General features: G+C 40.6%; 1 protein-coding gene across 1 annotated transcript; it reads left to right on the top strand.

Annotated features, from left to right (window-relative positions):
• The first annotated feature begins 299 nt into the window (after positions 1-299).
• On the top strand, positions 300-26985 carry nup210 (nucleoporin 210). The gene is made up of 41 exons (XM_072366349.1): positions 300-352; positions 464-927; positions 1469-1608; positions 2421-2552; positions 3162-3258; positions 3475-3625; positions 4058-4190; positions 4377-4535; positions 4758-4826; positions 4927-5033; positions 5152-5292; positions 5432-5569; positions 5713-5868; positions 6426-6624; positions 8147-8292; positions 9200-9418; positions 9550-9723; positions 9844-10039; positions 10162-10268; positions 10610-10714; positions 11475-11576; positions 11766-11894; positions 12112-12239; positions 12315-12450; positions 12544-12606; positions 13055-13234; positions 13314-13394; positions 13535-13666; positions 14378-14536; positions 14923-15014; positions 15138-15312; positions 15512-15687; positions 17175-17395; positions 17710-17846; positions 18627-18741; positions 19466-19612; positions 22002-22252; positions 22339-22543; positions 23219-23338; positions 24470-24547; positions 25759-26985. Exons 2-41 carry the CDS (start codon positions 779-781, stop codon positions 25860-25862), a joined length of 5649 nt encoding a protein of 1882 aa, XP_072222450.1. The 5' UTR covers positions 300-352; positions 464-778; the 3' UTR covers positions 25863-26985.
• The last annotated feature ends 353 nt before the right edge of the window (positions 26986-27338 follow it).

Raw genomic sequence — 27338 nt, forward strand, 5'->3', positions numbered from 1 at the left:
TAGTCTTTCCATGCAGTCTCACAGACTAGTCTTTTTTTAGGCACCGATAGGACCTTGATATCAGCCATATCTGCAGGTGGTACATATCGTGCTTGTCCTTCCGTGATAGTTCCTCCTCTTCTCTTTTTTTTACTGCATTTCAGCTGCCTGAAAGGTACACTTGGCAGTTCATTTTTGGACCCTATTGATGTTCACATTAAGCTAGTAGACGAGACATTAATTCAGAAGACGTTCATACTTGAAATTAAAGTATTGTACCTTTAAGAAGAAACCGCCAAACCCCTCCCCCCTGGCTGTGACGTTACCTCAGTCCCGGCATGCTTAATGGAAGTCCAATTATTGCTAATGGCGGGTATTGTACAAAACACGCGTATTTTATGCTATTGTTTGCTGTCTGCTTGTGCTACCCCGCTCTAGTGATTTTCTAACTAATAGCCATTTTGTCCTTTGAATCCTCCTACAGTATAAAGAAAGCGGAGGAGCCAAATAAGAGCGCCAGAGGACTTTGGAACAGTTATCATCATGTGGCGGCTCAACGTTAACTAATGTGTCAAATTGAAACTGGGCAGGAAGACGTGTGTTTGAGTTGTGTCTTAGCTTAAATGTAAGCTATGCTAGCTTACAGAAACGTCTGCCAGTCTACCATACCTCCAACGCTGCTGCACAACAAGTCGACTTAATGAAACGAGGAAAGTTTAGCTAGTATAGAAACTTGGTGTCCATTCATTCGACCGTTGGTTTTGCTGCTAATAAATCTCCGCAGTTTCGTGAATCGGAAATGAAGTCTTTACTGTTAGTGTTATTATTGTTAACCGTTACCCACGTTAACGGTTCATCGAAACTTAATATCCCCAAAGTGTTACTGCCGCTTGCAAGAAGTACAAGAATCAATTTCACGTTGGAAACTACTGAAGGCTGCTACAGATGGTGAGTAACCTGTCACTAACTTAGGAGCGCAAGCTTTCAAAGGGGAAACGAGGCCACATGGTTAGCTACACTGGGATGCTCAGGACTTACATTAGCCGGAAAAGACTGGTTGTAGAAGCCCATTAAAGAGTCATCGAAGAGAGAAAAAAAAAGACCTGTCCCTGATGAAGTGTAATAGCTGTAACTTCATATTTTTTTAAACAAAGTCCTCCGGTTTCCTCTGTTGTTTTTAACTGAAGGAACAACTGTGTTATACATAGTGAGGGATGGGGGGCGTATCCCCTGCACCTAATGCAAAATATACCGTTCTTCTGTGACTACAAGCCATTGTTTGGAGGTTTTAAAATACTTTGCTGGCATTTCATGAACTCTCTTTTTATTCTCAATTGTGAAGTTGTCACACAACTTTAAGTGTGAGTTTGTCATTCCACCAGAGCAGGAGGAAGGAGCTGCATGAAGTGAAATTACATTGTTGATATGTAAAATATAGCAACCCCACTTACTTATATTACCTGTATTTTTTGTGGTTTTTACCCACCAGGTCTTCCACCAGACCAGAGGTCGCAAGCATCCAAGCGGTTGATGAAGATGTTGGTAGAGGCTGCTCCCGCAGAGCTGTTCTCCAGGCTCTCTCCACCCAACCCTCCAGGCTGACTAGCATCATTCTAGCTGAGGATGTCGGTAAGTACAACGATGCTGTGTTAATTGATATTATAGCAACGCGAGTACTAGAAATACTGGAAAGGGTGGACTGCTGTGGCTTAGTTTGTGACATTGATGTCTGGAAAGGGAAAAAATGTTAAAATACCCTGCAGACTGTTTTGCTCTTTTTAAAATTGTCCCAATTTTCCGGTTTTGGTATTCCTCTATAGCTGACTGTGAATTATTACCCGAGTTATTGTTTCAAGAATGGAAGATAACTTCTGGAAATTGCACAATTAGCTTCCTTTAGGTTGTGAAGGCGAATGTTTAATTACTCATTGTTTCTATAGTGTTAGATTCATGAAATTCTTTTAAAGCAAACTGTCTAACATACATATATATATATATATATAAACTAAAGCACAATATCCAGTGACTTGTCTTGCACAACTCATTTTTTTTTATATTGTTCCTCCTTTGCTGTTGTGAAATGTTGTATGTAATCTGTTGCCTGTCAGAGGTTTTTTTTCTTTTTTTTTCTTCATGTTATCAGGAAGATCAGGTTGGTTTAGTTTTTCACACGACAGAAAAAATCTAATCAAAACCAAAGCAATCTGTTCAGACGGCAGTCACTGACTTTGAACTTGGCTTGATTCATCCCATCCCTCACCAATATAATCTGTCACCTGCACCACAGTCTTCTTATCGGACGATTAAAAACCCACAAGATTTGACATGACTGACGTCTGAAAGACGTTCTGCTCGGAGCTGTTGCTCTTCCCTGGTCATTTCCATACGTTCGTGATAAAGTGTGCTTTGGTTACAGTGCTTTGTCCCCGTTTCTTTTGCAGTTACAGGACAGGTACTGCGTTGTGACGCTATTGTTGACATCATCAGTGAGATCCAGATAGTGTCCACCACCAGAGAGCTACATCTGGAGGACTCACCACTGGGACTCAAGATTCATGCACTGGATTCTGAAGGTGAGATTCTAATTGGAGACTGCTGGTATTTAAAAGTATTAATTAGTAAGTACGCCCTCAAGATCAAGAATAATTTACAAAAATGATGTCATCACTCAGTTTGCCAATAGCAAGGAGTCCACATTGCATTGTTAATTTGTTGCTCTGAAAACTTCTCAGAGTAATGACTGAGCCGGCTCCAGGCAGCACTTCCTTTCCTCTTAGGTCTGCCACTTTAAGATGGCTGTTTGTTCTGTGCCACTAGTTCCATTTAGGCCAGGCTCACTTAGTTTAATGAGCTGTATCTACAACCTGATTCTTTCTGATGATGGCTCCAGGGTCTGGTGTTTTGTTTTGTTTGCCTTGGCGTAAGAGTACGTTTTGCATTCCTCAAGCGGAGTACATTGCAAAAAGGTTCCAGTGCACTCCGTAATGAAATTCCTTTTGGTTTTGTTTTAACTAATTCGGCTGCCAAAAGCTGTCAGACAGTAATGATCAGCATTAATTATACAATCGCACATAATGACCTGAGTCCTACAAAACAGTTTGAAAGTTCTCCGTGAGTATTCTCTGTTCCTCACATTCCCATGTTTAGTCTGGGTTTTAACAGTTTTTTGTTTGTTTTTGCAGGAAACACGTTCAGTACCCTTGCAGGTCTTGTGTTTGACTGGACTTTAGTGAAAGATGTCGATGTGAATGGATTCTCTGACTCTTACAATTCTTTACGGTAAGCTCCCCTGTGTTAAGACTCCACTTAAACTCTGCAGAAGATCTACTTAACAGCCCGCTAAGGTCACTATAAACAGTTTACATCAAGATTTTTGTTGTATAACCAATGCAGTTTTCTTTTATTTTACCCCTTGATTGCTCTTCAAATAAATCAAGTCAAACATAAGAGAACATTACTATTTTTTTTTTTTCCCTGTCTTGTTCTCTCATCAAGGGTACTTAAATTCTCTGAGTCCACTTACACTCCTCCTGGATACATATCTGAAATGGAACGTGTTGGGAAACAGGGCGATATTATTCTGGTGTCGGGACTGAAAACAGGACATGCTAAGTTGAAAGCCAAAATACAAGAGTCACTGTATAAGGTAAGCGCTTCCATTGTACAGAAGAGAGATTTCTTTGCCGTTGAGCCAGCACAAAGTTTAAATATTGCACTTTAGTGTTATAGCCATTGGTAGGAACAGGGCTTTTCTGGCCCTTGGTTTAACATCTCATCTTCTGAGATGCAAACATAAAAATAGCCCAAAAAATGACATTACACTAAGACCTCATATGATGTCACAACAGCAGTGACAGTTATACTTCTGTCCTGTCATTTGTAGCTGATATTTCACTTTATTGCTCTAAGCTTTTTATGTGTAAAGAAGAAATTGGTTATTTCAAGTAATCATGTGTTGAACGTTAAAAGAATAACTGACAGTCATGTACAGTTTGATTTTATTATGTAGTTCTGTTGGTTTGGTAAGGCGGGAAACTGAAACTTTGTTGTTTCTGTAACCATGGTATCCATACCACAGGATGTCGGTGCCGCAGAGGTGAGGCTGCTCATCTTAGAGAACATCCTGCTAAGCCCGGCACATGATGTCTACTTACTGGCAGGAACCTCCATCCGGTACAGAGTCCTGAAACTGAAGCAGGGCACGATCACAGGTCTTACTGTTTAAATTGCTGCAGAGTTGTCCATTTGATCTGATGCTGTACAGTTCCTGTCGCTGAGTTTTTATTGCTCAAGCATTAGTTCAGCTGAAAAAAATGAAGTGAGAGTGCAGCTGTTCCCTTTTTCTTTGCTGGCTCATTTGATAATTTGTGTTTGTTGTTTTTTGTTTGTCTTTGCAGAGCTCTCTATGCCCTGTGATCAGTATGAACTACACCTTCAGAACAGTGTGGTTGGCCCTAATGGAAACGCAAACGTTGCTGTGGCCAGTCTTGATCAAAGCACCTCCACGGCTACGGCAGCTCAACTGGGACACATCAATGTGGTGTTGGATCACAAGAGTATCCTTCTATCAAATTGCACCATCAGTCCACTATTTGAAATTCATCATATGGTGTTTGCAAAGACAGTCTTGACTTCTGGTTTGTGTAAATTAGCTGCTGCAGTGATGAAGGTATAAGAGTAAGTTTTTGTCTTTGACAAAAATGAAGTAATGTAAGTTTAGAGCTGCTATTATCAGTCAAGTGTGCCTGACTTAGTTTTCCTTAGCGGCATCTTTGAAGGCCTCCGGATGCAAGGAGTGTCTCGTCTACCCAACAGCACGCTCTACGTTGTTGAACCAGGCTATCTAGGTCTGAGTCTTCCCCCTGAAACGCGTAATGATCAGTATTTTTGCAGTATTTAGAGATTGAGCTTTAGATTTGACTGGAATTTTCTCCGTGATTTGTTTAGGTTTTAAAATTCATCCAGGAGACAGCTGGGTTCTTGAAACGGGCAGAGTGTACGATATTCTCATCGAAGTGTTTGATAAATCCGGCAACAAAATTTACCTCTCTGAAGTAAGTACGCTCGAGTTAAAACGCTCGATTTACGTTGTACAGAATTTAATTGTGTTCCAGCCAGGAGTACTTTTGTCCCACTTCCTGCAATCCCGTGTGGCTTATTTTGATTTGGCAGAATATCCGCATCAGAACTGTTTTCCCATTGGACTACTTTGAAATCTTGGAGTCTTCTCTGAATGGATCGTATCATCATGTCAGAGCACTCAAAGAGGGCCTAACTCTAATAGATGCTACCCTAACAGCCGTGGAGGATGAAGTGAGTTCATTTGCAGCTTTTGACCCTTATTAGTCTGGATTTCACTATGAGCGCACAACGTTGCTTTAACCCTCTTCAGACTTCTTCCACCTCAGTAAAGAGACCTTTATCATTTCCTGTGTCCTCTGTTCTGTTTCAGAGTGGAACGGTCCATGCACTCGCCAACCCAGTCAACAATGAGCAGGATGTGGAAATTTATAACCCCATAGTTCTTAGTCCCAGTATTCTCACATTTCCATGGCAGCCCAATATTGGAGCTTATCAGTACACAATAAAGGTAATTATTCCTTTTCAACATGGGTGTCTGACTGGCTTTGAATCCTCAGAGGACAGAAATTTTGAAATTATATATACATGTCATTTATAAGCATCAAGTTTGCTTTGCAAGTGACGATTTCTTTTCTTTGGTGCTAACTGTAGGCGACGGGAGGGAGCGGAAATTTCAGCTGGACTTCGTCCAATACAGCCGTCGCCACGGTGACTGTGAAAGGAGTGATGACCACAGTCAGTGACATTGGCGTCAGTGCAGTTTATGCCCATGATCTACGTAACCCACTACACTTTGGCCAAATGAAGGCAAGTTATTTGGAGATCTGTCAAGTTCTTATATTAGACAGTTATTATATTATTCCTTTAGAGAGAATGCTATTAGTCTTATGTCAGAATAAAAAATAAAAAAAAACAATACAGAATACGCCTGCTGACAGACGGAAAAACAAACTATTACAACCACGTGCCTCTGGCTCGGCTCTTCTCCTGTTGAGATACTATATTTGATATAAAATGCAGAAGTTATTCACATGATTATCCAGATAACTGTGTCATGATATAGTTTTATTGTAATTTGGAGATTTTACAATAAAAAATATCGCATATAAAACGCATATTGATAAAACACATTATCATCAAACACTGTTTATCCCATAAGTGTTGCTAGCTCTCAACTTTTTTCTGAATTTAGAAACATTTTGAAGTGATTGGAGAGGATTACATACAATATGTACATATTCTCTTTCTATGGCAAAGTGAAATTCTCAGATTGTCCTTTAGCCTCTTCATTTTTTTTTTTAGCATCACCAGACTTGATTCTAATGCTCCTCGATAAATTTTTGAATCCTTTTTTTATTTTGTAGGTGTATGTTGTTGAGCCTGTTGCCATGGACTTTGCCCCTTGCCCAGTAGAGGCCAGACTGGGCTTCGTTTTGGATCTGCCCCTCAGAATTTTTGGCTTGCTGGATGAGCTGGAGAACGAGCGAGTCATGTTGAGTGACTGCTCCCACTTTGACCTGCTGGTTGAGGAGGAGAGCCATGGTGTCTTTGAACTGCTGGATGGTGAGTTGTGGTAGAAACATGCCTAGTCTAAGAAGCACCGTCTGTATGTGTGAATAAGATCTGATAATGTTTGTATTGCCCCGTTATGCAGATGCTAACATTTCTGGCTATAGCGGTCATGATTGTTTTGTAGTAGAAGGTATAAGAAGCCAGGATGGAAACTTCTTTGTCATTTAGTTGTTTTCCTCGATCTCCTGCCTGTGCATTTTTAAAGAAAGTAGTGATGGAAACTTGACTATTGACTTTTGAAATCCACATTTGATTGATTTGAAATCTTGTTTGAGTTTTTCTTAACTGGTTCCTTGGATTGAGCTGAATGGCTTTTAGCCTTATGTTACGGAGCATATCGCTGTCTTTCATTGAGACGGTACTCTTTCAATTTGAGAGCATGTTTGCACACAAACAGGGACTTTGAGTCTGTGGGGCAGAGTTTTGACGGAGAGCACTATAAGTAGAGAGTGAAAACAAGCGTCTCTCAAATTGTACCCCCGTGTTCTATCTCTCTGGCTCATAATAACCTAAACTTGCCACAGCCTGGCAAGAAAGCAGCTCGGACTGTAGATATTAAAGCGAATGGCTGTAAAAGAAGGGGGACACTGGATTTATAGCGTAAGACAGAACAAGGACTGAAATGCAAAAATGAAACACAGTGCAACACTCACTTTATCTTAAGGCTCGTTTTCATAATCATTGAATGCAAAATTGACAATCGGATTCGATTTGTTTGTCCAGCTTGACTTTTTAGAGTGAGAGATCGTGACCCTGTTGGTCAGTGGCGCTTGAACTGGAGTCAGACTCGTGTCGTGGGTGCTGTTTGTTTAATAATGCTGCTGTGGAAATGAAATTGAGTGTCATATTAGGGTGCAATAAAACAATTTCTCTCTTTTGATAGTGAAAAATTGATGTCATTACTGGTGTACCACAGTCCGGTGTGCTTTGTTTTTATTATAAGTTGTTAAGTGTAGCTAAAAATTTAATTGTTAGTAATTTTCTGTACAATTTTCCATGAACAGGTCTTTTTTTTCTACCAAGTCACACTTTCAGCTTTAGTTTCACGCTACATGAGGCAGAATAAAGGTAACGATAAGGACTAAATGGCTCAGCATGTGGAAGTAATTTAGCTACCTAAATGAATTCAGCAGAAAATGCCGTGGGTCGAATGTGTTTAAAAAAAAAAAAAACAAAAAAAAAAAAAACCAATATGGGTGCAGTTCTTTCTCTGAGCTACATTAATTCTTTATGGATTTCAGATTGTCGTTGAAACATTTATCTTTTTGAAAGTTTCTCTGTTAGCAAGATGTATCACATTTCATTTAAAATGTTTCTATTATTAAGAAGTAAGAATGTGCCGGGAAGAATAATGAGACCTTTCTGTACCTCGGTTTGGCTTAAGATGGGAAGATAAATGAGCGCGCCTCTGAGCAAATTGCCTGTTTTGTTTTTAAGTTTCTCTTTATTTGCGTTCAGATTGAATCATCTGTTGGTGTTTGATTTCATGCAACCCTGTTCCTTCCTTATCCAGGGAGGCTGGCTCCAGGCCAGGGCCACTGCAGTGGAGTGAGAGCCAAGGCCTTGTCCCCTGGGTACACTGTGCTTACTGTCAGCTACACTCATGGCAATGTTCACCTTAGTGCCAAGATCACCATTGCTGCCTACCCTTCTCTCAAAGTGAGTCCTTCTCTCTTATTCTTTTTAAGAATTTTAGCTCGATGTTTGGCCTCCTCAGTGCGTATCCAGTGCTGGATACTTGTAGTTGTTACACCGGTTTTGCATGTTGTTTCTCACAAATATCTTGTGTAAATAATGACATCTGCATCGTGAAGTGATCTTACATTGGCTGTGTTTGGCTTTTATTTCACCGTTGCGTAGTTGCAATTCTGAAAACTGTCTTTTTCAGTCAAGGCAGAAATGCAGCGATCAGCGAGTGTTAGATTTTTATTTTCCTCCTGCGTTTCCTGTGCGCTTTTTAATTATTCATTATATACTTGCTACACTGATTTGTCTTTAAAACATAGACTCTGGTAAGGTAAAAGAATGAAACCGTCTTCAACTATTGCGGCAGACTGAAACCACATCAAAAGTATTCTGACAATATGGCCATAATACGTCTCGTTAGTCCCGAGCAACCGATACATTGGCTGTGGGCTCCCTGCACGTTGTATCCAAGTTTTTAGCACAGTCACATGTTGTTTGATGAACCACTTCTTAGGCTACGCATTTTGTATCATAGAGTTGAGATGTGTTCTTCAGAATATTCCAGACGCTTCATTTGTTTTGCCCTGGCAGCTAGAGGTTGACCCAATTTAGTTGCTGTGAAGTGTCACGCTGAGCATTTCAGCTGAACATTTTTGCAGCTAAGCTCCTTTTTAACAGGAGATTAGTTGAGAATTGAACAAGAAATAATCACGTAAAATGTGCTTTATTTCTTTATTTTAAGCTAAGTTAACTAAAATCTTGTAATTTTTGCTATTTTGCTCACTGGCTGACATTTTTATCCCCGGACAATCTGTTCAGGTTTTGGAGGGCATTTCTCTGTAAATATCTGAACCTTGACAGAAATTCTTGTTATTTACAGGCAGTTGACCCTGTGTCTGTGGCTGTGGTCACGCTGGGATCCTCTAAAGACATGTTATTTGAGGGCGGACCACGGCCTTGGGTTTTAGAGCCGTCAAAGTTCTTCTGCAATTTAAGAGCTGAGGATGAGGCCAGCCTGAGCCTTTCTCTGATTAGTCCCTCATCTCACAACTATAATCACCACTGGGTCAGAACAACCTGCAAGGTCTTGGGAGAGCAGGTAGGAGCCACTAAAGTCATTGTACACTTAGGTGTCATCACTTTGATTTGTCTTTTTGAACAAAGTTTTGATTCCTAAAAACTTGAGCTGTTTATCCTGTGATAATTATTTGTCTTTTCAATTGTCTTCAGGTTCTGGAGGTGTCTGTGGGAAACAAGGCCAGTGTTACCAATCCTTATCCTGCTGTGGAACTGGCAGTGGTCAAGTTTGTCTGTGCTCCTCCATCACGCCTCACGCTGGTCCCGGTTTATAAGAGTCCACAGCTGGATCTGACCTGCCCGCTGCTGCAGCAGAACAAACAAGTGGTGCGTATATGGTCTGAGTGGAAAAAGCTCTTATTTTAAAAATGATGCCAGTTTAAGTGTGGTATCGACTCCTAATGCTTTCTGGGATTGAGTTTGGTTATTTTCTATCCTTTTCACTAGGTACCCGTTTCAAACTATCGTAACCCTATTTTGGACTTGGCTGCTTTTGATCAACAAGGAAGGAAGTTTGACAACTTCAGCTCACTGAGCATCTCGTGGGAATCCACAAAAGTACCGCTGGCCAGTATTGAACCTACCATACCCATGGAGCTCCAGCTGCGTGATGATGGCAACAACAAACAGATGAAACTTCACGGTAAAAGATGCACGCATTTTATAAGGGGGCGGTCGGTTTAAAATGAAAGTCTATATTTAAATGCAGAATTGAAATACTTCTGCTTGTTTCTTTTAATTTGATGTTGCTGTTATCTGTGACAGGACGTCAGACAGTTGTCGTCCATCAACAGACGGGGATTGCTGCCATTACAGCGACCGCTCTTGGATACCAGGTTCCACATCTAGCAGCGGCTGAAGTTCCCAGTCCAGTAAGTTAAAGCAGGAAAGTCATGTCAAACTGCTTCTTGTTTCCTCCTTGAAAGCAGGGACAGCTGAATGAAACATTATTCAAAATATCAGTGTGTATGTTTTTAATTTAGAAATCTTAATCATCTTTGAATGTTCCTCTCGCTGTCAGGTCAGTTATGTTCTCTGGACAAAGATCCAGCTCTGACTGAAATGTCCTTTTAAACAAAGCTGATGAGCAAATGCTTCTGTTTTTACTGAGAGGGTTTAGCAGTAGACTTGTAACTACATGAGAACTGCATGCTGTCAGCGTTGTGAGTTTTGTTTCTTTTAAGTTCAGCTTACCTAATTCTGCCCTTCACAGTATGAACCTTTGACACGTGTCTCTGCCATACTGGAGCTTCTGTTGGTGGAAGATGTGAAGGTTTCTCCTAACACAGTGACCATATACAACCACCCAGATGTGCGGGTAAGAGACAGAATTCTCACTTCTGTTGACTCGTATTACGGTCTTATGTCTCTACAAACAGATTCTCTTGACTTTTTAAGGCTTTATTACCAGCCTCAAATCAGAATTATTTTCATCTCTCTGGTAACTCTTGCATGAATTCGGGTGTTATTAATCATTGGAATGAACACAGTGGGGGCTTATCCTCTTTGACCAGCGGGCCATCCTCTCTCAGTGCTGATTTAGGAGAAGTGTTTGCGAGTTCTAGGGTTGAATAATGGCTCGTGTGCTGTGTAAGAGGATGTTAAAAACGGAGTCTGGCCAGGAATCTCTTTAAACAATTTGCAAAACAGCTGTCGGTCTGAAAAATCTAAGTGTGGACTAGCATGTTTTTTTTTTTAAAACATCACCCTCACGAGCACATCACCTTATGTTTGATCCTTCAGTCTGATAAAAATGTATTTTGTGCAACTACTGAGCATTTGACTTGTTAATATTGAAAGCAGTGGCAATATGACATGTTATGAGAAAGCTGCAACTCAATAAAAACTAAAATCTTGTACCTCCTATGATAAAATTTGCACAAATGGCAAATATGACGCGCACCATCGCTGTTTCCGTCATATTAACAGGCATGTCGGAGAAGAATTGGCAAAAAAGGGACCAATGTGTAAATGACTGCATGTCATTGCCTTAACAGACTGATGGAGCCATTAATGCGATGCGTCTCGTGTGGAAGGGGCTTTAAAATCAAATAACTCATTGACATTTTGCTTTATAGGTAAATCTGGCCCTGCGAGAGGGTTCGGGGCACTTTTTTGTCAATACCAGTTTAAAAGGGATTGCGAACGTGGTATTCCAGGAGGCCCAAGGCACAGCACAGGTAAGAAAGGATTGTCACATGGTGTTTGTGAAGAATTACTCCCGTGCAATACACAGCAAAATGCCATTGAACTTGTAAATTTCATTCAAATGTTCTCGGTGTGTAGGTAAGTGCACCACTGAATGCAGAGAACATTGCGTTTTGTTTTATTTTTTTAAAGAAAATCTGTTTGATTTGTTCTCCGTCCAGGTTTCTGCAGTCCAACCTGGCACGGTGAAGGTGGTGGTTCATGACCTTTGTTTAGCTTTTCCAGCCCCGGCCAAAGCCACAGTTCATGTTTCTGACATCCTGGAGGTTTATGTGAGAGTGGTTGACAAGGTCAGTTTCTATAATCCTACACATTTTAGGATCAAGGCCCTTCTAGACCAGATAATCTCTCTTATTAGTGTCACACATTACTTAAAAGCTCATATGACATGAAGGCACTAGATGCAGTTTTGATTCTCTCACACTTTCCTTCCATTTTCAGTAAAAGCCATGCCTGTCTTGAACCAGAGTTATTTCTGTTTATGGATGTAATTCTTCTTGGTTACAGGTGGAGATTGGCAAATCTGTGAGAGCTTATGTCAGAGTCTTGGATGATCACAAAAAGCCCTTCGCAGCCAGCTATTTCAAATTCATGAATCTTAAACTCAAGGCAGCTTCTGCAATAGTCTCTCTCAGGTAAGTAATGTAAAATGGGTTGTTTAGGGTGATCATGTAACAATAAGTATAGCTTAAATTCCTTGTTTTCTGCAGGCCATTTGCCGACTCTGTAGAAAACGACACGGCGGTTTTCCTCGTGAAAGGACTCTCCATTGGTCAGACCACGCTGTCAGCTGTTGTTGTGGATAAAAATGGAAGGAAAATTGCCTCTGCTCCCCAGCAAATTGAGGTAGAATTTAGTAGTTTTCAAAAATGGAGATTCAAATGTTCCCTATTGCATATGTTGGAAAGAAAAAATGTCTTTTTTTTTTCCTCTTTTAAGGTCTTTCCACCATTCAAACTCATCCCAAGGAAAATGACTCTGCTAATCGGTGCAATGATGCAGGTATGTGTAATACGAGGGCCGAGGCTGTGTCTGGAAACAGCTTGCTTCAGTTAATCGTCTCCTCAGTTGAAGAATTTTTCTGGAACATGGCCTGACTCTGAATACTCTTTGTTGAAATGTCCAGCTTTCCTGTCATTTGCCTCATCTCACACTCTAAAAATGACAAACCATCTATTCTGGTAACCTCCTGATTGCTGAAAATTATACTTAGTTGACACACATGCATCACACAGTATTGGTTTTCTAGCTCCAGTTTTAGTAATAGAGCAGCTTTAAAACACAGAGGATGAGTGCCTTCAAAAATGCTCTGATGACAACAGTTAACTTTACTGTCATTCTGATCAATATCCGTCCTGGAAATAATAATTTTTTCTTTTCTTTCTTCTTTCTTTTCCTGTGTGTCTGATCCTGTCAAACTCCTGCTCTTTCACTCTCTTGCCATTTGCAGATCACATCTGAGGGGGGCCCTCAACCACAGTCCAATATTCTTTTTTCTATTACTGACGAGGAGATAGCTTCTGTTAACACAGTGGGCCATGTGAGGGGTGTTGCCGTCGGTAACGTTACCGTGACAGGGCTCGTCCAAGCTGTTGATGCCGAGACTGGGAAACTTGTTGTCATATCGCAGGTAAAACGCACATCATATCGACCAAGTTATTCCTCTCTAAGCTGGTGCACATGAAAACCTCATTTTCTTGTGGTCTCAGGACCAAGTAGACGTTGAAGTCGTGGTTCTGACAGCCATTCGAATCAGAGCGCCTATTACAAGAATGAAGACTGGAGCACAGGTATGGATATTTTGTATATCTGAAATCAAACTCCTGGACCTTTTTAATCGAATATAAGATAGCAATGTTATGTACAGTCTTTACTGTCTCTGGGGGACATTTTCCTCACTGATTGGCTTGATTGAACTTTTATTTTGTAGATGCCGGTATATGTGATGGGGCTCACCAACAGCCAAACGCCCTTCTCCTTTGGCAGCGTTCTGCCTGGTCTCACCTTTCACTGGTCTACCACAAAGAGAGACATTCTGGATATCCAGCCCCGACATATTGAGGTATCTTTTCATTTTTCATTCACAGTTGAGAGTAAACCTGGGGACTTTGTTGGTAGACTTTTCAAATTTTGCTATCATCCATTTGAAGCACATGGTGAAAATTCTAACTGTGTATTGCACAAATGTATCGACCTTTAGAAGAGTCTCAATATTCCAGACTTTTTAATTTCTTGTTCATCTCTGGCAGTCCTGCCCCACAATGAAGATTATTAATTAAGTGTCATCGTGTGATTAATGAGAACGTTTGTTTGAACGACTTGAGCGTAAAGTTGCTTTAAATCTGATATAAAGAAGTCACGATTGTTTCTTTCACGTGCTGCTAAAGAGGAGCTTGCATACTAAGACCTTGAAGTATTTGATTATAGTCAAATGATGCATGATGGCCTGTAAAAGATATTTTTCCATATTCATTTTCTCTGCTTCTTTTGCTACTCAGACATAAACCACAAAGTTAATTTTGGCAACTGTGTGCTATATAGTATTTCTGACACTGAACCTTTTCTACTTTTGGCTTGGTTCTCAACTTCTTTTTATCAGATTAACTCTATATATATTGCCTCTCCATTGCAGCATAGTTTAAAACTAGTCTCTGCCTTGTCTTGCTTTTTGTTATTAAACAGTAGCTTTACCGTTGCTTTGTCACTGTTGCCTTTTTCTTTAATTTTCTGCCAGTATTTTTGTTATTGTCATTATAATCCCTGTCCTGTGTAGGCTAATCTTGACCTGCAGTCGGAGCACAACTTTGGTATGAAGGTGACTGGCAGAACGAGAGGACGGACGGGGCTAAAAGTGGTTCTCAGAGTTACTGACCCAAAGGCACAGCAGCTAGAGGGGAATGTACAAGAGCTCAGGGATGAGATCCAGATCCAGGTACAGTGCTGTGACTTCAACTGTCCTTTTGGAAGTACATCCGGGGAGAGAAAAAGAAAATAAAGCCTTCACTTTGGGTCCTTAGCACCAGTATTTATTAGTAATTTATATGCAGATGTTTTATAGGGCCCCTTTATATAGATTACTTTGTTTATCATTGTGTCCCCTGCTGCTCCTCCATAATGGGGGGGGGGGGGTGCTGGCATTTAGTGCAGCAGATTGCTGAGCTATGAATTGTCTTAAGTTGTTAATTTTGTGATAACACTGCAGATTAGGTGGAGCTGAAGCGTCAGACTGTATTAAACCATGACATGTTACGAGTTCAGCAACATGAAAAACGCATTCTAGTACTCAAATTTGAGTTTCAACGTTCTGCTTTGATCAAGGTCTATGACAAGCTGCACATGCTTAATCCTCAAGTAGAAGCGGAGGAGTTATTGATGGCTCCAAATTCAGCCCTCAAACTTCAGACTAACAGGTGAGTTGTAAGTGCCTGTAGAGTGGCGAGTCTAGTCTAAATGCACAGTCAGGAACTTCTTTTGCACAAATTGAAATACATGCTCAGTGATTTTATGTGCTCGTATTTTTCTTTGTCTGATAGGGATGGTGTCGGCGCACTCTCCTACCGGATGCTCGATTGCCCTGAACAGGTTGTTGTCGCTCAAGTTGATGAGAAGGGCTTCCTCTCCTCCAGCTCTCTCACTGGCATCTCTTCTCTGCTGATTACCTCACAAGAATCCTTTGGTGTCAATCAGACGCTCATGCTCACTGTGAAGGTCAGCTTAAGAGCCATTGCATTAAAGATGTTTGAGATTCTTTTAAAGCATGATACCGTGAGTGGACCCCATGCCAGACTCTTTAACCAGAGAATCCTTTCTTTTTCACAATAATCTGTGGGCTACTTTGTCTTTGTCAAGAAGCTTTTGAAAGCATAGCTCACTGATTGCTACACCAACTCTTCCCTTCATTCCTCAGGTGTTGCCTGTGTCCTATGTTCGCTTTTCTACCAGTCCAGTCCTCTACACACTCACTAGAGATGGTCCGAATGCCTTCCCCCTGGGATCATTCCTCACCTTCACGGTCCACTTTCACGCCAGCACTGGAGAGGCCCTACACTGCTCCAACTCCCAGCTTACATTTTCTATAAACAGGTGAGTCACTTTGCAACACTTTACACAACGTGCCACAATCCAGCTTCATAGTAGAGTGGGAAAGATGAAAATCAGTAGCCTCCTGCTCGCCTGAGTAAAGAAGCTACTCCGTTGCCTGGTGGTATGGCAGAGGATACATCAGACAGCACCACTGTGAACAGGCTGCAGCTGGAATTGGTGTAATCTTTATCTACTCTTTGGACTCTGCGGGCATATCATCCCAATGATTTAGCTAATGCTTTGTATATGGGTACCGATGATGTTTATTGCAGTTTTAATCACCTGCTGCACGTCTTGTTGACAGTGTGGTTGCTTTATTTTGCTTTATGCCACTTTCACGGCTGGTGCTCTTTACCAGTGGTGATGAATGCCTCCTGACAGTGGTCAGAGGATTGACAAACCATGTGCCTTGGATAGCAATGCCCTGAACAACCAGCCTATGACTAGAAATTAATGTTTCTTAGCTTGACTGGCCTTTCAATCTCACATAAATCAAACCCTGTGCTGGTCCCATTTACCAGAGTAGGTAAGGTCATGTAAGGTGTAGAGGCAGGGCCTATAAGGGGTTCACAGTATTAATTTCCTTGGCTGTCTCTGCAACCTCATTTCAGGTGGAGTTGTTTTCACCTGGGTGAGTGTGCTAAATTAATTGGAGTGTTGGAGCCACTGCACTTTTGTCGAGGGACTCCCACACATGTCTGCACAATAAATTGGCTCTATTACCTTTTTCTCCAGGTGCCGATGCAATTTTAGGTGAGGAGTACCAAAATCAGGAGTAAAGGGTTCATATTGTGGGAATTACGATTACTGGCATGTGATCAAATCCCACCAGGTCTCCGAGGGACCAGCTGGATTGTACTGCTATCCAGTTTCAACCGTTTGCCTTATTTGTTCAGAATAAATAGTTTAGCAAGAAGCAACCCTAAGACATGTGTTTGGAGGGAAAAAATGAATACAATAATACTGTGTTTGCGAACAGAATCTGCTCAGGTTTACCAAGCCCATATGAAACAAAAGCATTTAATTAATGTATGAGAATTGATTAATTGGAAAGAATTAAGTGGTGGTGTGATAGGATATTTTCTCATAAAGGTAGAAAAATGATTAGGACAAAACCTTAATGTATTTATTTTACTTGATAACTATGATTTTCAAGTAGTTGTTAATCTCTGTGTTGGTTAAGGACATAAAGGCAGGTGTTTTTCATTTTGTGTTTATGTAGAATTGCAAATCAATCGGTCTAACTATATTAGATTGAAAAGGATTTATAGTTTATATATTATATGTTGAAACTACAGATTGAAAAATATATGCTGCGTTTTCAATGTTGTGCCTTCAACCAGCCTTTTAAAAAAGGTGGTAGTGGGACATCTGAATTCATATCACTTTACTGAACACTGCATGAATGTAAATTGAACATTTTTATTCTGACCTAGCACTGACAAATTATGTCACAATGTGTTGTGTGCCTCTTCTCTTTTCTGCAGAGATGACCTCGTGCAGGTGGGCGTCGGGCCCAGTAACCACACTCTGACAGTGAGAACTGTCAATGTCGGTCTCACACTTCTTGCAGTGTGGAATACTGAAAATATGGGCGTGGCGGACTATGTTCCACTTCCTGTCGATCATGCCATCCAAATAGATGAGGCCCAAAACCTGGTGGTGGGAGATGTGGTCTGCTTTCATGTCCAGTTAACAAGCCCTGATGGTGGGTGGTGCATATTTAAGCAGTAAGCTTTTTTTTGTGGGGGGGGGGTTATATAATGCTCCAGGTTTGGCAGACTACTTATGTATTATCACCTTAATTTATGTTTGTTCCTCCTTTTTTTTTCCAGCTGTGAAACATTTTATCCCCACTGCTCAGTATTAAATTTCCTTTGAATAAAAGATCCTTGTCTATCTGACCTTTGGCTGTTTACCCCCCCCCCCCCCAAGTTGTAATAAATCTTTTTAGTTGAGCGTACTTAATCTTTCAGGCAGATCATTATCTTCACATGTCAGGTGTTGTATGTTATATGTCAGGTGGACATGGAACATGGAGCTCCTCAGCGAATGGTGTTCTTCAGGTGGACCCCAGGAGTGGTGCTGCTGTCGCCAGAGACTCAGGGACAGTCACCGTGTACTATGAGATACCTGGTGTTTTGAAAACGTACAGAGAGGTAAGTCTTGTGTTGGACTGCGTCATTGACCGGCTGTATAATGAAGGAGGAAAGGCACCCCGGTACATCTGACTCACGCTGTAATCATATATCTGTTGAATGAGCCACCAGAAACAGACTGGGTGTTCTTACTGTTGAGCTGCTCGCTGGTTTCTTTATTTCAAATCTTTGTCACACCTCTTGACTCTCTATCCTCCAATGATCCTCTTTGTTTATAAATGATTCTGGATGCATAATTCAGTAATATATCATTACAAGAGTTAATTTGTAATGAATAAGTGCACACTACACCGCTCATCTCCTCTCAGAAACACATTATCTCCCCCTGATGTGTGAGCATGACATTACTGCTTTTGAGACATTCCTACACGATCATGCGTGGAAAGGATTAGCTGTCTCTCTGATTGTTGCCATTCTCTTTCCAGTCATGCTCCTTCGTGCACAGAGCTTGAATGTAATCAGCTGTTTTAAATGAATATTTTATGTTTGCAACGTTAGAATTTATGAGATGTTGTTTTGGATATGTTACCATAAACAGGTGCACACGAGCATTTACACCAAATGAAGTCGATGTTTTTATCCATGAGCGAGGAGACATTGGCACGAGTAGCGGTGTGATTTTATTAAACTAACAGTCTACCATGATTGATGTAAACAATTAGGTGTGGATGTAAACGATGATTTTATTATTCGGGTACACGGCTGAAACGTAATCGAATTCCTCTGCTTTCTTTGTGTGTGTGTGTGTGTATGTGTGTGTGTGTGCGCGTGTGTTTGTAGGTAGTGGTGGAGGCACCTAACAGGACGGCAGCTATGGCCCAGTCTGTGCCTATCAGGACCGGCAAGGAGACTAAGGTTCTACTTACCACCAGAGAAAGAGGAACCAACTTAATTGGTACTGAACTCTTCTCTCTTAATATATTTATCTGCATATGAGGATGCAAAATGTGTGCAGAATAAATTGATTTTGATGTATTTATTTATTTTATTTATTAAATTTGTGTTTAATTTGTACATTGAACCAGTTCATTGTTAAGCAGATAACTATTGGAAACATCTGAAGCCCCATTAGACAGGAAGCAATGTATCCCCAGACTGGCATTGAAGTGAAATGTTTTTAGTTGAACAAGCAGCTGCATCCAACAGCTTTGTTATCTTAGCTTAAAATGGAGCTCGTAAATGGAGAAATGGTCAGCCTGACTCTGTCAGAATCTTCATGACTCCTGTAAAGCGCAACAGTTTGTCTTGTGTTGTTGTACAAAAGTCACAACACGACTTGGAACGTTGACTGTTTCTGTTGTGCGCGGGAATATTCATTACAGGTTGTGAGAAACCTGGTGTTTCTGCTGGTTGCCAAGCAACTGCTCATGATCAAGAAACTGTTTTGACATTAATTTTTTTGCACATATTAGACAAACAAAACACCGTGGTAATTAGTGAGCTTTTGAAGGAGGACAGAGCCAGTCAGAGATATGAAAAGAAAGCAAATGATGTCAAAATGTCAAGCAGTTAATTTTAAATGACCATTCTCATTCAATTAAGACGAGTCATTCATATTGTTTTGTTTTTTTATTATGGATCAGAAGTGTTACCATATTTCGTTGTGCTCTACGCTGCAGGAACCTGCTCCTCCACTCAGATTGAAGCCATTTCACAGCTGCAGCCAGAAACATCTGTAAGCTGCCATCTCGTCTTTACCAGTGACACGGTTGACTTCTCTGCCAGTGACGTCTTCAGAACCCACATCAGCTTTGACACCAGCATTGGTAAGACTGAGAAACAGATGTTTTATGATTGTATACACATCATGTGGTTTTTTTTTTTTGTTTCTTTTACATATTGAATTATTTTGCCCTTTTCAAATACACCAGATTTGATTTGAATGCAATGTTCGTGTAAGTTTGATGAAAATAACTTGATTCTGCCTACTAAGATGAAACTCATAGGAGGCTCCAAGTCCCTGATTTAAATGTTGTTGCTGCTGCCACTCCTTTTGGATTCGAAGTTTATCCTGTATAGTTTGAGTCAACTTTAGAAGGAGTAGTTTAAGAGATTTTATAAAATAGTATAGCATTTTCCTCTTAGTTACCCATTATTTGGCATTCACAGTATTTATTTATTTTTTTTTAACCTCTTAGTCATCCCGTTTTCCAAAATCTTTAACGTAACACTTGAGAAACTTTTTTTTTTTTTCTGTTTTGCTCAGTTTTGGGTTGTAACAACGCTGTCATAGAAACAAATCTCTGTCTGAGCCCTGCACGTTCGCATCCATACATGTGAGATTGCTGTCAGGTTCAGGCCACTAAGAAGCCACCAGCAATATCAAGCACCAAGGCAGGATAACGTTCCAGGAGCTAACAACAAGAATAAGTCATTTAAAAAAAAAAACACACTCGCAAAAAAGCAAACAAATTAGATAAAATAGCGTTTGGTATAGCTAATTGTATTCTTTTTATCATTATTAACCCACACGTTGGCAACTGTACCGACAGAACCGAGCAGTTACCAGTCATTTATATACGGTAAATTCCAGACTATAAGCTGCCACTTTTTTCCCGGGCTTTGAGCACCGCGGCTTATAATACGGTGATGTTTTTTTTCTTCCTTTTTTTTCATGCCGCCAAAAACATTTTGCCTCTTAACATTAGACCAATAAAATTAACGAGTAGTTCACAGTGGTCCAATGAAATTGTACGATAAATCAAACACACTTACACAGCTAAATAATTGTCGGTCATTTGTACTCACCCTAAACATGGAAAACAAACCAAGATGCAGCTTTTAAATTAAAGGCGGTCAGTCTGGCTGTTGAAGAAGGAAAGAGACTACAAAGAGACTGAAGTGAATGACAAAGTTCTGAGGCTGTTCAATTCGGACACTGAAGAAAATGACTTTGATGGTTTTAGTGCGCAGGAGGAAGATGAAGAAGGCGATCAATGACTTTTCCTGGTAGGCTACTGTCTTTTTTTTTTTTTTTTTTTCTTTTTTTTTTGTTGTTGTTACAGGCACTGTTCGGGGGAAAAAAAGCATTTACGCATTTGTGCGTTACCGATAGGTATGTAAGTTAAAACCATCGTTACAGGCACTGCGTTTGCAGTATGTAACCTTAGGCATTTAATTAAAAGTTTAACAATCATCGCGTGTAACATCTTTCTTTGTAAATATCTCAGATTACATTGTGGACATCCGCGGTTTATAATCCGGTGCGGCCCATACAAGTACAGAATGGATTTTCTATTTGAGATTAGAGGGTGCGGCTCTATAGTCTGGAATTTTGAGTACTTGATAGTAGCAATGAGGCTACGTGTGCATCCATCGGACATCCTGTTTGTTTTCTCTCTGCTCTGTTCAGCAGGAAAATCTAATCTGATATTTGCTCTTGTTCCGTGTCTTACTTGTACACTTCTCGTGTTTATCACTTCCTCTGATAGCGTCGTCTCGGGTCTATTTGCTACATCAGTCACAGTGTGTTGTTTTTTTTCCCTTTCTTTTTTATTTCTCATTGATGTTAACACTTGTTGCTTATACATTTTGTGGTGTTGTAAAGTAAAACCATGTGTGGAAACTAAAGCTGGATACTTATCTCAGCCTGTTGATGCTCCAGAGCCCGGGGGTTGTTCATAGCAAAGGTTGGTGTCCTTCAAGTCAGAAGCACATCGTTTCCTGGCTTACACACTTATCTCGTGTTGCTTTGAATGGAACATTCAGTCTGTTTTTCTCCCTTAACGCTCCATACTTTGTCTTTCACATTTTTTTTCTTCCTGGCACCCTGTTCTCCAAAATAAGAGAACATTTAAATGTTACTTAGGTACAGTTTTTATGTGAATGCTCTGCACAAGGAGCAGAAAAACACTGTTTACAGAGGCCTAATCAATACCTGCATTACCCATGGAATGAATTTAGCAGATACCATAAAAGGTGTCCCAGTGATGTATTGAACAGAGTCCCTGTTGCTTGAAAGCTCTGGTCTAATTGTCTTTTGAGTTGTTACCTTATTTCTGATGATACCCACTGTGTATATACAAGGCTTCGACCACTCGTTTGAACCTTACTGGGTCTCTAATGGCACCATGTGATTGTGAAATAATCATTTTCTTGTCACATCAATAGCGTATCTTGAGCCATCATTTTTAACTCTGTCCATTCTTGCCGCAGGCCTTTATACATGTTCCATGACCTTGCAACCCGTGACTGACCAGCAGACCCGTGTACTCAGCATTTCCATGACCAACCTACTGGTGAAGGCAGGTCTGGTAACCAGTGCCTTTGGCGGGGAGCAAGTCAGCGCCAGGTTGCCCATAGAGCCGGGCTTGTACTCGGACCAGACCGAGCTGCTGCTCTCAAACATGCACCCGTCCTCTGAATTCACAGTCTATGGCCCCAGCACTGCCCTATCCAGCATGGAGGTCAGGCACAACAGAGGAATATGCAACAACTAAAAATACCAATGTACATTAGTGATGATGTGTGTAACCCTTTCTGATGTCTTTAGGTGGTGTCGACTTCTCCGAGCATCGCTGTACAAGAGAAAGAGGTCCACCATGGCTTCCCAGGTTTCTCAAAGTACGCCGTCAGTGCTGTGGACACCCGCATAGCAACAACAGCTTCTATCACAATAAGCAGCACTTCATCGGGCCAGAGTCTCGTCATCCCAGTCACTTTGATTCATGTCGCTGATCCCAGCGTCGCCTCACAAGGTCAGGCATCCATTGCACATGGCAGGTCATCAGGTCATGTGGCTTTAGCTTTTATGTTTTATGTGTTTTCATTTTAAGTGTCGGCTGACAGGAAAGTGGCAGGCAGACGTCTTTTCAAGTGCTAACTAATTTCAAGCTGCTATACAAAATACATTCTAATGAATTAGTTGTCTGATTAATTTGTCCACTCAATAACTCTGCTTGTCTGGCATGTGTTACTATAAGGCACTTTGTACAATGTTAAGGGCCTATTATCATAATTGTTTCCCAGTTCAGAGGGGCATGCAATGTGAAGTACTGTACCTTTTTGTTTGAAAACATTAAGCTATTGATCTGTTTGGATTAAGAATTGACAGCCTATGACAGCCTATGAGAACATAACTTTGGTCTGAGGTTCAGATTTAGGTCCAGCTGGGATAAGAACAGTGATTACAGACTGGATATTTGAATTCTTCCCACATTTGCAACGTATTTTAACTGACTAATCAAAAACCATTGTACACAGCAAGCAGTCCTGGGTGTTTTCATAACTTGATAATGTATCTATTTTTCTGGGTTTGTTTGTTAAGTAACTTCTTGTACTGTTGCTCAAAAATCAGCCATACTTGCAGAATCCGTTCTGTCATCTGTAAGAGATAAAAACACTGAGATTTCCAAACTGCTTCTTCTCTGCAGCTGTTCCTCCAGTTGGTGGCATGGAGGGGGGCCACTCCCTGCACAGCTTCATAAACTGCTACCAGATGATGTTCTGCACCTTGTTCGCTCTGCTGGCCGGTACAGCCATCGTCATCATCGGTGGGTCACCTCACTTCTGTTGGAATTGCAGTGGTTTAATGATGTAGCTGGAGGAACGTCAAAAGAAATGAAAGTGTTCGGACTGTTTCCAGTTTTTCCTGTCAGCAAAGGAGCCCACGGATAATGGACGCTGAACTACAGCGTCAGGTCCTGAATCCTAGTGTGCTTTAGATTGGAAATCGAATAGGATAGATCTCTGCTAGGGTTAATGGCCAAACTTTTGGGATTCAAACAGAATTAGAAAGATTCTCATTTCAAATAAAAGCATTGATTTTTAAAGCTGCAAATAACCTTTTTTAACATTACATCTGGCGTTCATTATATCATACGCTAGAAGACATATCAACAGCAAAACAAGCAGTCAGCACTACTCTCACATGTGACAGTTACTACAAACTTTCCCAGATGTAATATTAACGAGCAGAGATTAGTTTTCTAGGCTTTAATGCTCGGAGAGAAAAAAAATAAATTTATTGAATATCATTTGCAATCAGTTACTGCCTGAAGTCGTTCCACGATGATTCTCTCCCCGGCCTTAACGGCGGTCTTCTTGCCGTGGGATGTCTCTGCCTTTAATTGGATCTTCATCGAGTGGGTTGGGTGCCGCATTGGATTTATATCAGATTATTGATTCAACCAGTCAGGAATATTCGACCTCTGCCTCCTGTAAAGCCTTTAGGTTTTGTTAGTGGGAAGTTTAGGATCCTTGTATTGCTGAATGATGAAATGTCTGGTAAGTTTCGATGCGTGTGACTGACTCTGAGCACAGCATGCGTCTGCATAGCCCTGCTTTCATCCACTTGCTTCTGTGAGCAATGAATCATCAAAACATGCCAGTGTGCCAGTTATATTGGTAGCCATACGGAACAGAAGTACATGAATGTTGGACAGACGATATGCAGCTTTGGGTTTTAAACTTTTCTCCCATAATTTTGATGGGGGCTGCTTGTTTAAGTAGTCAATAGAACTTTCTATACTTTCTATAACCTTGACATCCTTTTAACATAAATTCCTTAAACATGTAATACTCCCAACTGCAACTGGACAATGTGTTCATTACTGGCTGTTTTGTCTTTATACCAAGTCCCCAAACAGCTCTAATTGTTCTTTTTGTGAATTTCCTGCCTGCAGTCCTCCACTCTTTGTTCTCTCCAAGAGAACAACCCCATCACCCTGCTTTCATCCAGAGGACGCCGCCACCCGTCACCGGTAGGACAGCATCACTGCGATGCAGTTGTTTGTAAAGACAGACACATATGTTCACATGATGATACTGTGAAACAGCAGTTAATTTATTGATTCTTTACTTGCATATTTTACTACAGACTTGAACGGCAGGACAGAAGTTTGTATTAGCCATAAATGTGAGACGTGAATGGGTTACGAAGGAGGGAGCAAAGATTTCAATAGAAAAATTTAAGAGCTGCTTTAAAGAATCCAAGGCTATGTTCTGGCTCTTAGAATGGAATAGAAATGCAGTTTATCACCCAGCCAAACATGAACAGTTGCTAAGTATGTAAGATGAGGTTTGAGGTCATGAGAAGATGAGCAACGTTCTCATGTCAGCTCAGTGTTCTGATTGATGTCTTTTGGAGTGGCTCAAATGAACTCCATTGACTGACCAAACGGAGCTAATTTGAACCCAACCTAAGAGCTTAGAGGCAAAGACACAAAATATGTTCACTTCCCAGCTATGAACAGCGGTAAAAGAGGGAGAGTGATGTTAACATCTGCAGTGATTTAACCCTTTTGTCTCAGCTGCAGTGTAATCACTGTAGAGGTAGGTGTTGTTTGCAGTCATCAGCTCTCCATCAGTGTGGCCCTTCACAAAATCAATCCACTGGATGTAAATCCAGTAACTCTGGTTCTATGATTACATGTTTAAACAACACCTAAACTACCAACATACAGCTCTTCAACTGGACCAGTCAGTCCACAAAGCTCAGCATCGCTTCTCATCTGTGGGATGTGGCATGCTAACATCAGCAGCGCAGCTCACAAAATGAGCTCAGTTGTTCTTTATCTCATTCAATTGAAATAAGCCAGAGTTTTTCTGCAAATTCTATTCTTTTTAAAATAATAAAAGTCGGCTTGCTAGATGTCATAGTTGATTTGGTGCCGATTATGCTGTTAGAACATTACAGTGTTGGAGGCGAAGTGGTGCCACTGTGTCATAGCTGTGATGTCTGAGCTGAACTAAAGAAATGATGAAAAACATTTCAGTGGTTTGGCCCCATATTTCAGTATGACACAGTTCTGTCTTTCCTCCATTCAACATTTATCAACACGTGTTTTCCACGTTATTCGATATTAATCCAACTTCCTCATCGTAGCTGTTCATGTGCATCGACATAGTGACTGCCTCATTCCGCTGTTTGCTTCGTTTACTTATTTTATTTCATATTTGGCTCCATTTTTAGGTCTGAACTCGCCCGTATCGAGTCCCTTTAACAGCATGATACCCGGGGCCACCCCAAACAGCAGCCCCAGGTCACGTCTCTACTCTCCAGACTACAAATCTTGATGAAGTCCTCTGCTTGTGTTCTTCAAAACGACAACACCACTGGCCTTTAATTTATATAGAATGTGCCTCTGTCCCTCAGAGTAAAGGCTGTGGGGAATATGATGGAAATATGCAGTTTGTTTTCATTTTGTTGGTACACAAACCTAAATTTAAAAAAGAAAAAAAGAGAAAGTTTGTCAGAAGGATTGTGCACTTACAGGGCTATCTCTTTCTTTGTATGCTTTTGTGTGGAAATGTGTGTGTGTGTGTATATATTGATAAGAAGTGTGTATTTTTGTGGTTTGCTACGAAAGTAGATTTTACACGAGACCACTCCGTTTAATGACTGACGTTTTTGAAGACTATTTAAAAACCAAATCGGTCACTTTTTGAAAGGAAAAGTCGCTTTTTGACATTTGTGTGTGTTCCACTTGTCGTATTCAACATGTGAAAGTCAGTAACTCAGGAGAAACCACGGTCTTCATGGACAGGAATCAAACATTTACTTGATCTTTGTTTTTTTTCTGAGCTGAAGATGGCATTTTATGTTGTAGCTTATGCATATTTTTTTTTTAAAAACTGTCGTCCACTGAATCCGTCCTCGCAGGCAACGAACCCTTCAAATGTGGAGAATCCCAGCTGACTCAGAAAAGGCTCGTCTTTTCATTGCAGGAGGGAATAGAACTTATCGGTTATTTAACCTCTAACATTTTGAGCCACAGCAGACGCAGCTCCTGTCTTAATTCATTAATGTGAAGCGGTTGCAAAATGTGAACCATCATTCAGCTTTTAATCAACAGGACGTGTTCCTTGTTTGTGAAAGTATTCAAATGTGACCTGGGCTCATTTCTCATTTCAAATGTCATGTTTCTTTGTCAGTCTGTTAGATCGCACAGCCCACATATCCAGAGATGACTGTAGCATTGTTGAATTGTTGGCACATCCTAGTGTGACTTTGTTTTAAATGGACATATTTTCTTAAGTATTGACACAGAATTGTATTTATGTTGGCCATCTTGTATCCAAGATTAATGGTCCTGCCATACAGTCGCGTCCGAGCAGCTTTCAGCACATGATACAAATACAAATACTGTTGTTTGTGTGAGTTTGCGCTTGCTTTTCAAATTAAAGTTTTTGTTTTTTTTTACTTTTTATGCTCAGTGCGTGTTACTTATTTTTAAAAGATCCCTGGAAAAGTTTACATTTCTATGAAATCCCTTCCCGCACGCTCGGCTGAATAGAACTGCATTGTTTCCCATTAATTTGACACGCAGACACATTGTGAGACAAAACTGGCTCACCCACTCGACAATTTATTAATTTTTTTTTTTTCCTGCATCCCTATGAATTAATTTAACAGATCAGTTATTTCATTAGAGTGGTCATATATGCATTTCATGTTCTTTTTTTAAAACTTTTTCAGTGTTGTTGCTCATTCGAATAATAAAAAGATGCTAATTCAGAAGCAAATGTAGACGTAGCACCGTGTCCTGCTCT

The sequence above is a fragment of the Leuresthes tenuis genome, unplaced genomic scaffold, assembly GCF_036924035.1.
Source record: "Leuresthes tenuis unplaced genomic scaffold, fLeuTen1.0.hap1 SCAF_16, whole genome shotgun sequence".
NCBI lineage: Eukaryota > Metazoa > Chordata > Actinopteri > Atheriniformes > Atherinopsidae > Leuresthes > Leuresthes tenuis.

Coding starts and splice junctions, on each gene's coding strand:
- nup210 (XM_072366349.1), top strand. CDS start 779: ATGAAGTCTTTACTGTTAGTGTTATTATTGTTAACCGTTACCCACGTT. Junction 11,895..12,111: donor ATGTGAGAGTGGTTGACAAG/GTCAGTTTCTAT, acceptor TCTTGGTTACAG/GTGGAGATTGGCAAATCTGT. Junction 15,015..15,137: donor CTCAAACTTCAGACTAACAG/GTGAGTTGTAAG, acceptor TTTGTCTGATAG/GGATGGTGTCGGCGCACTCT.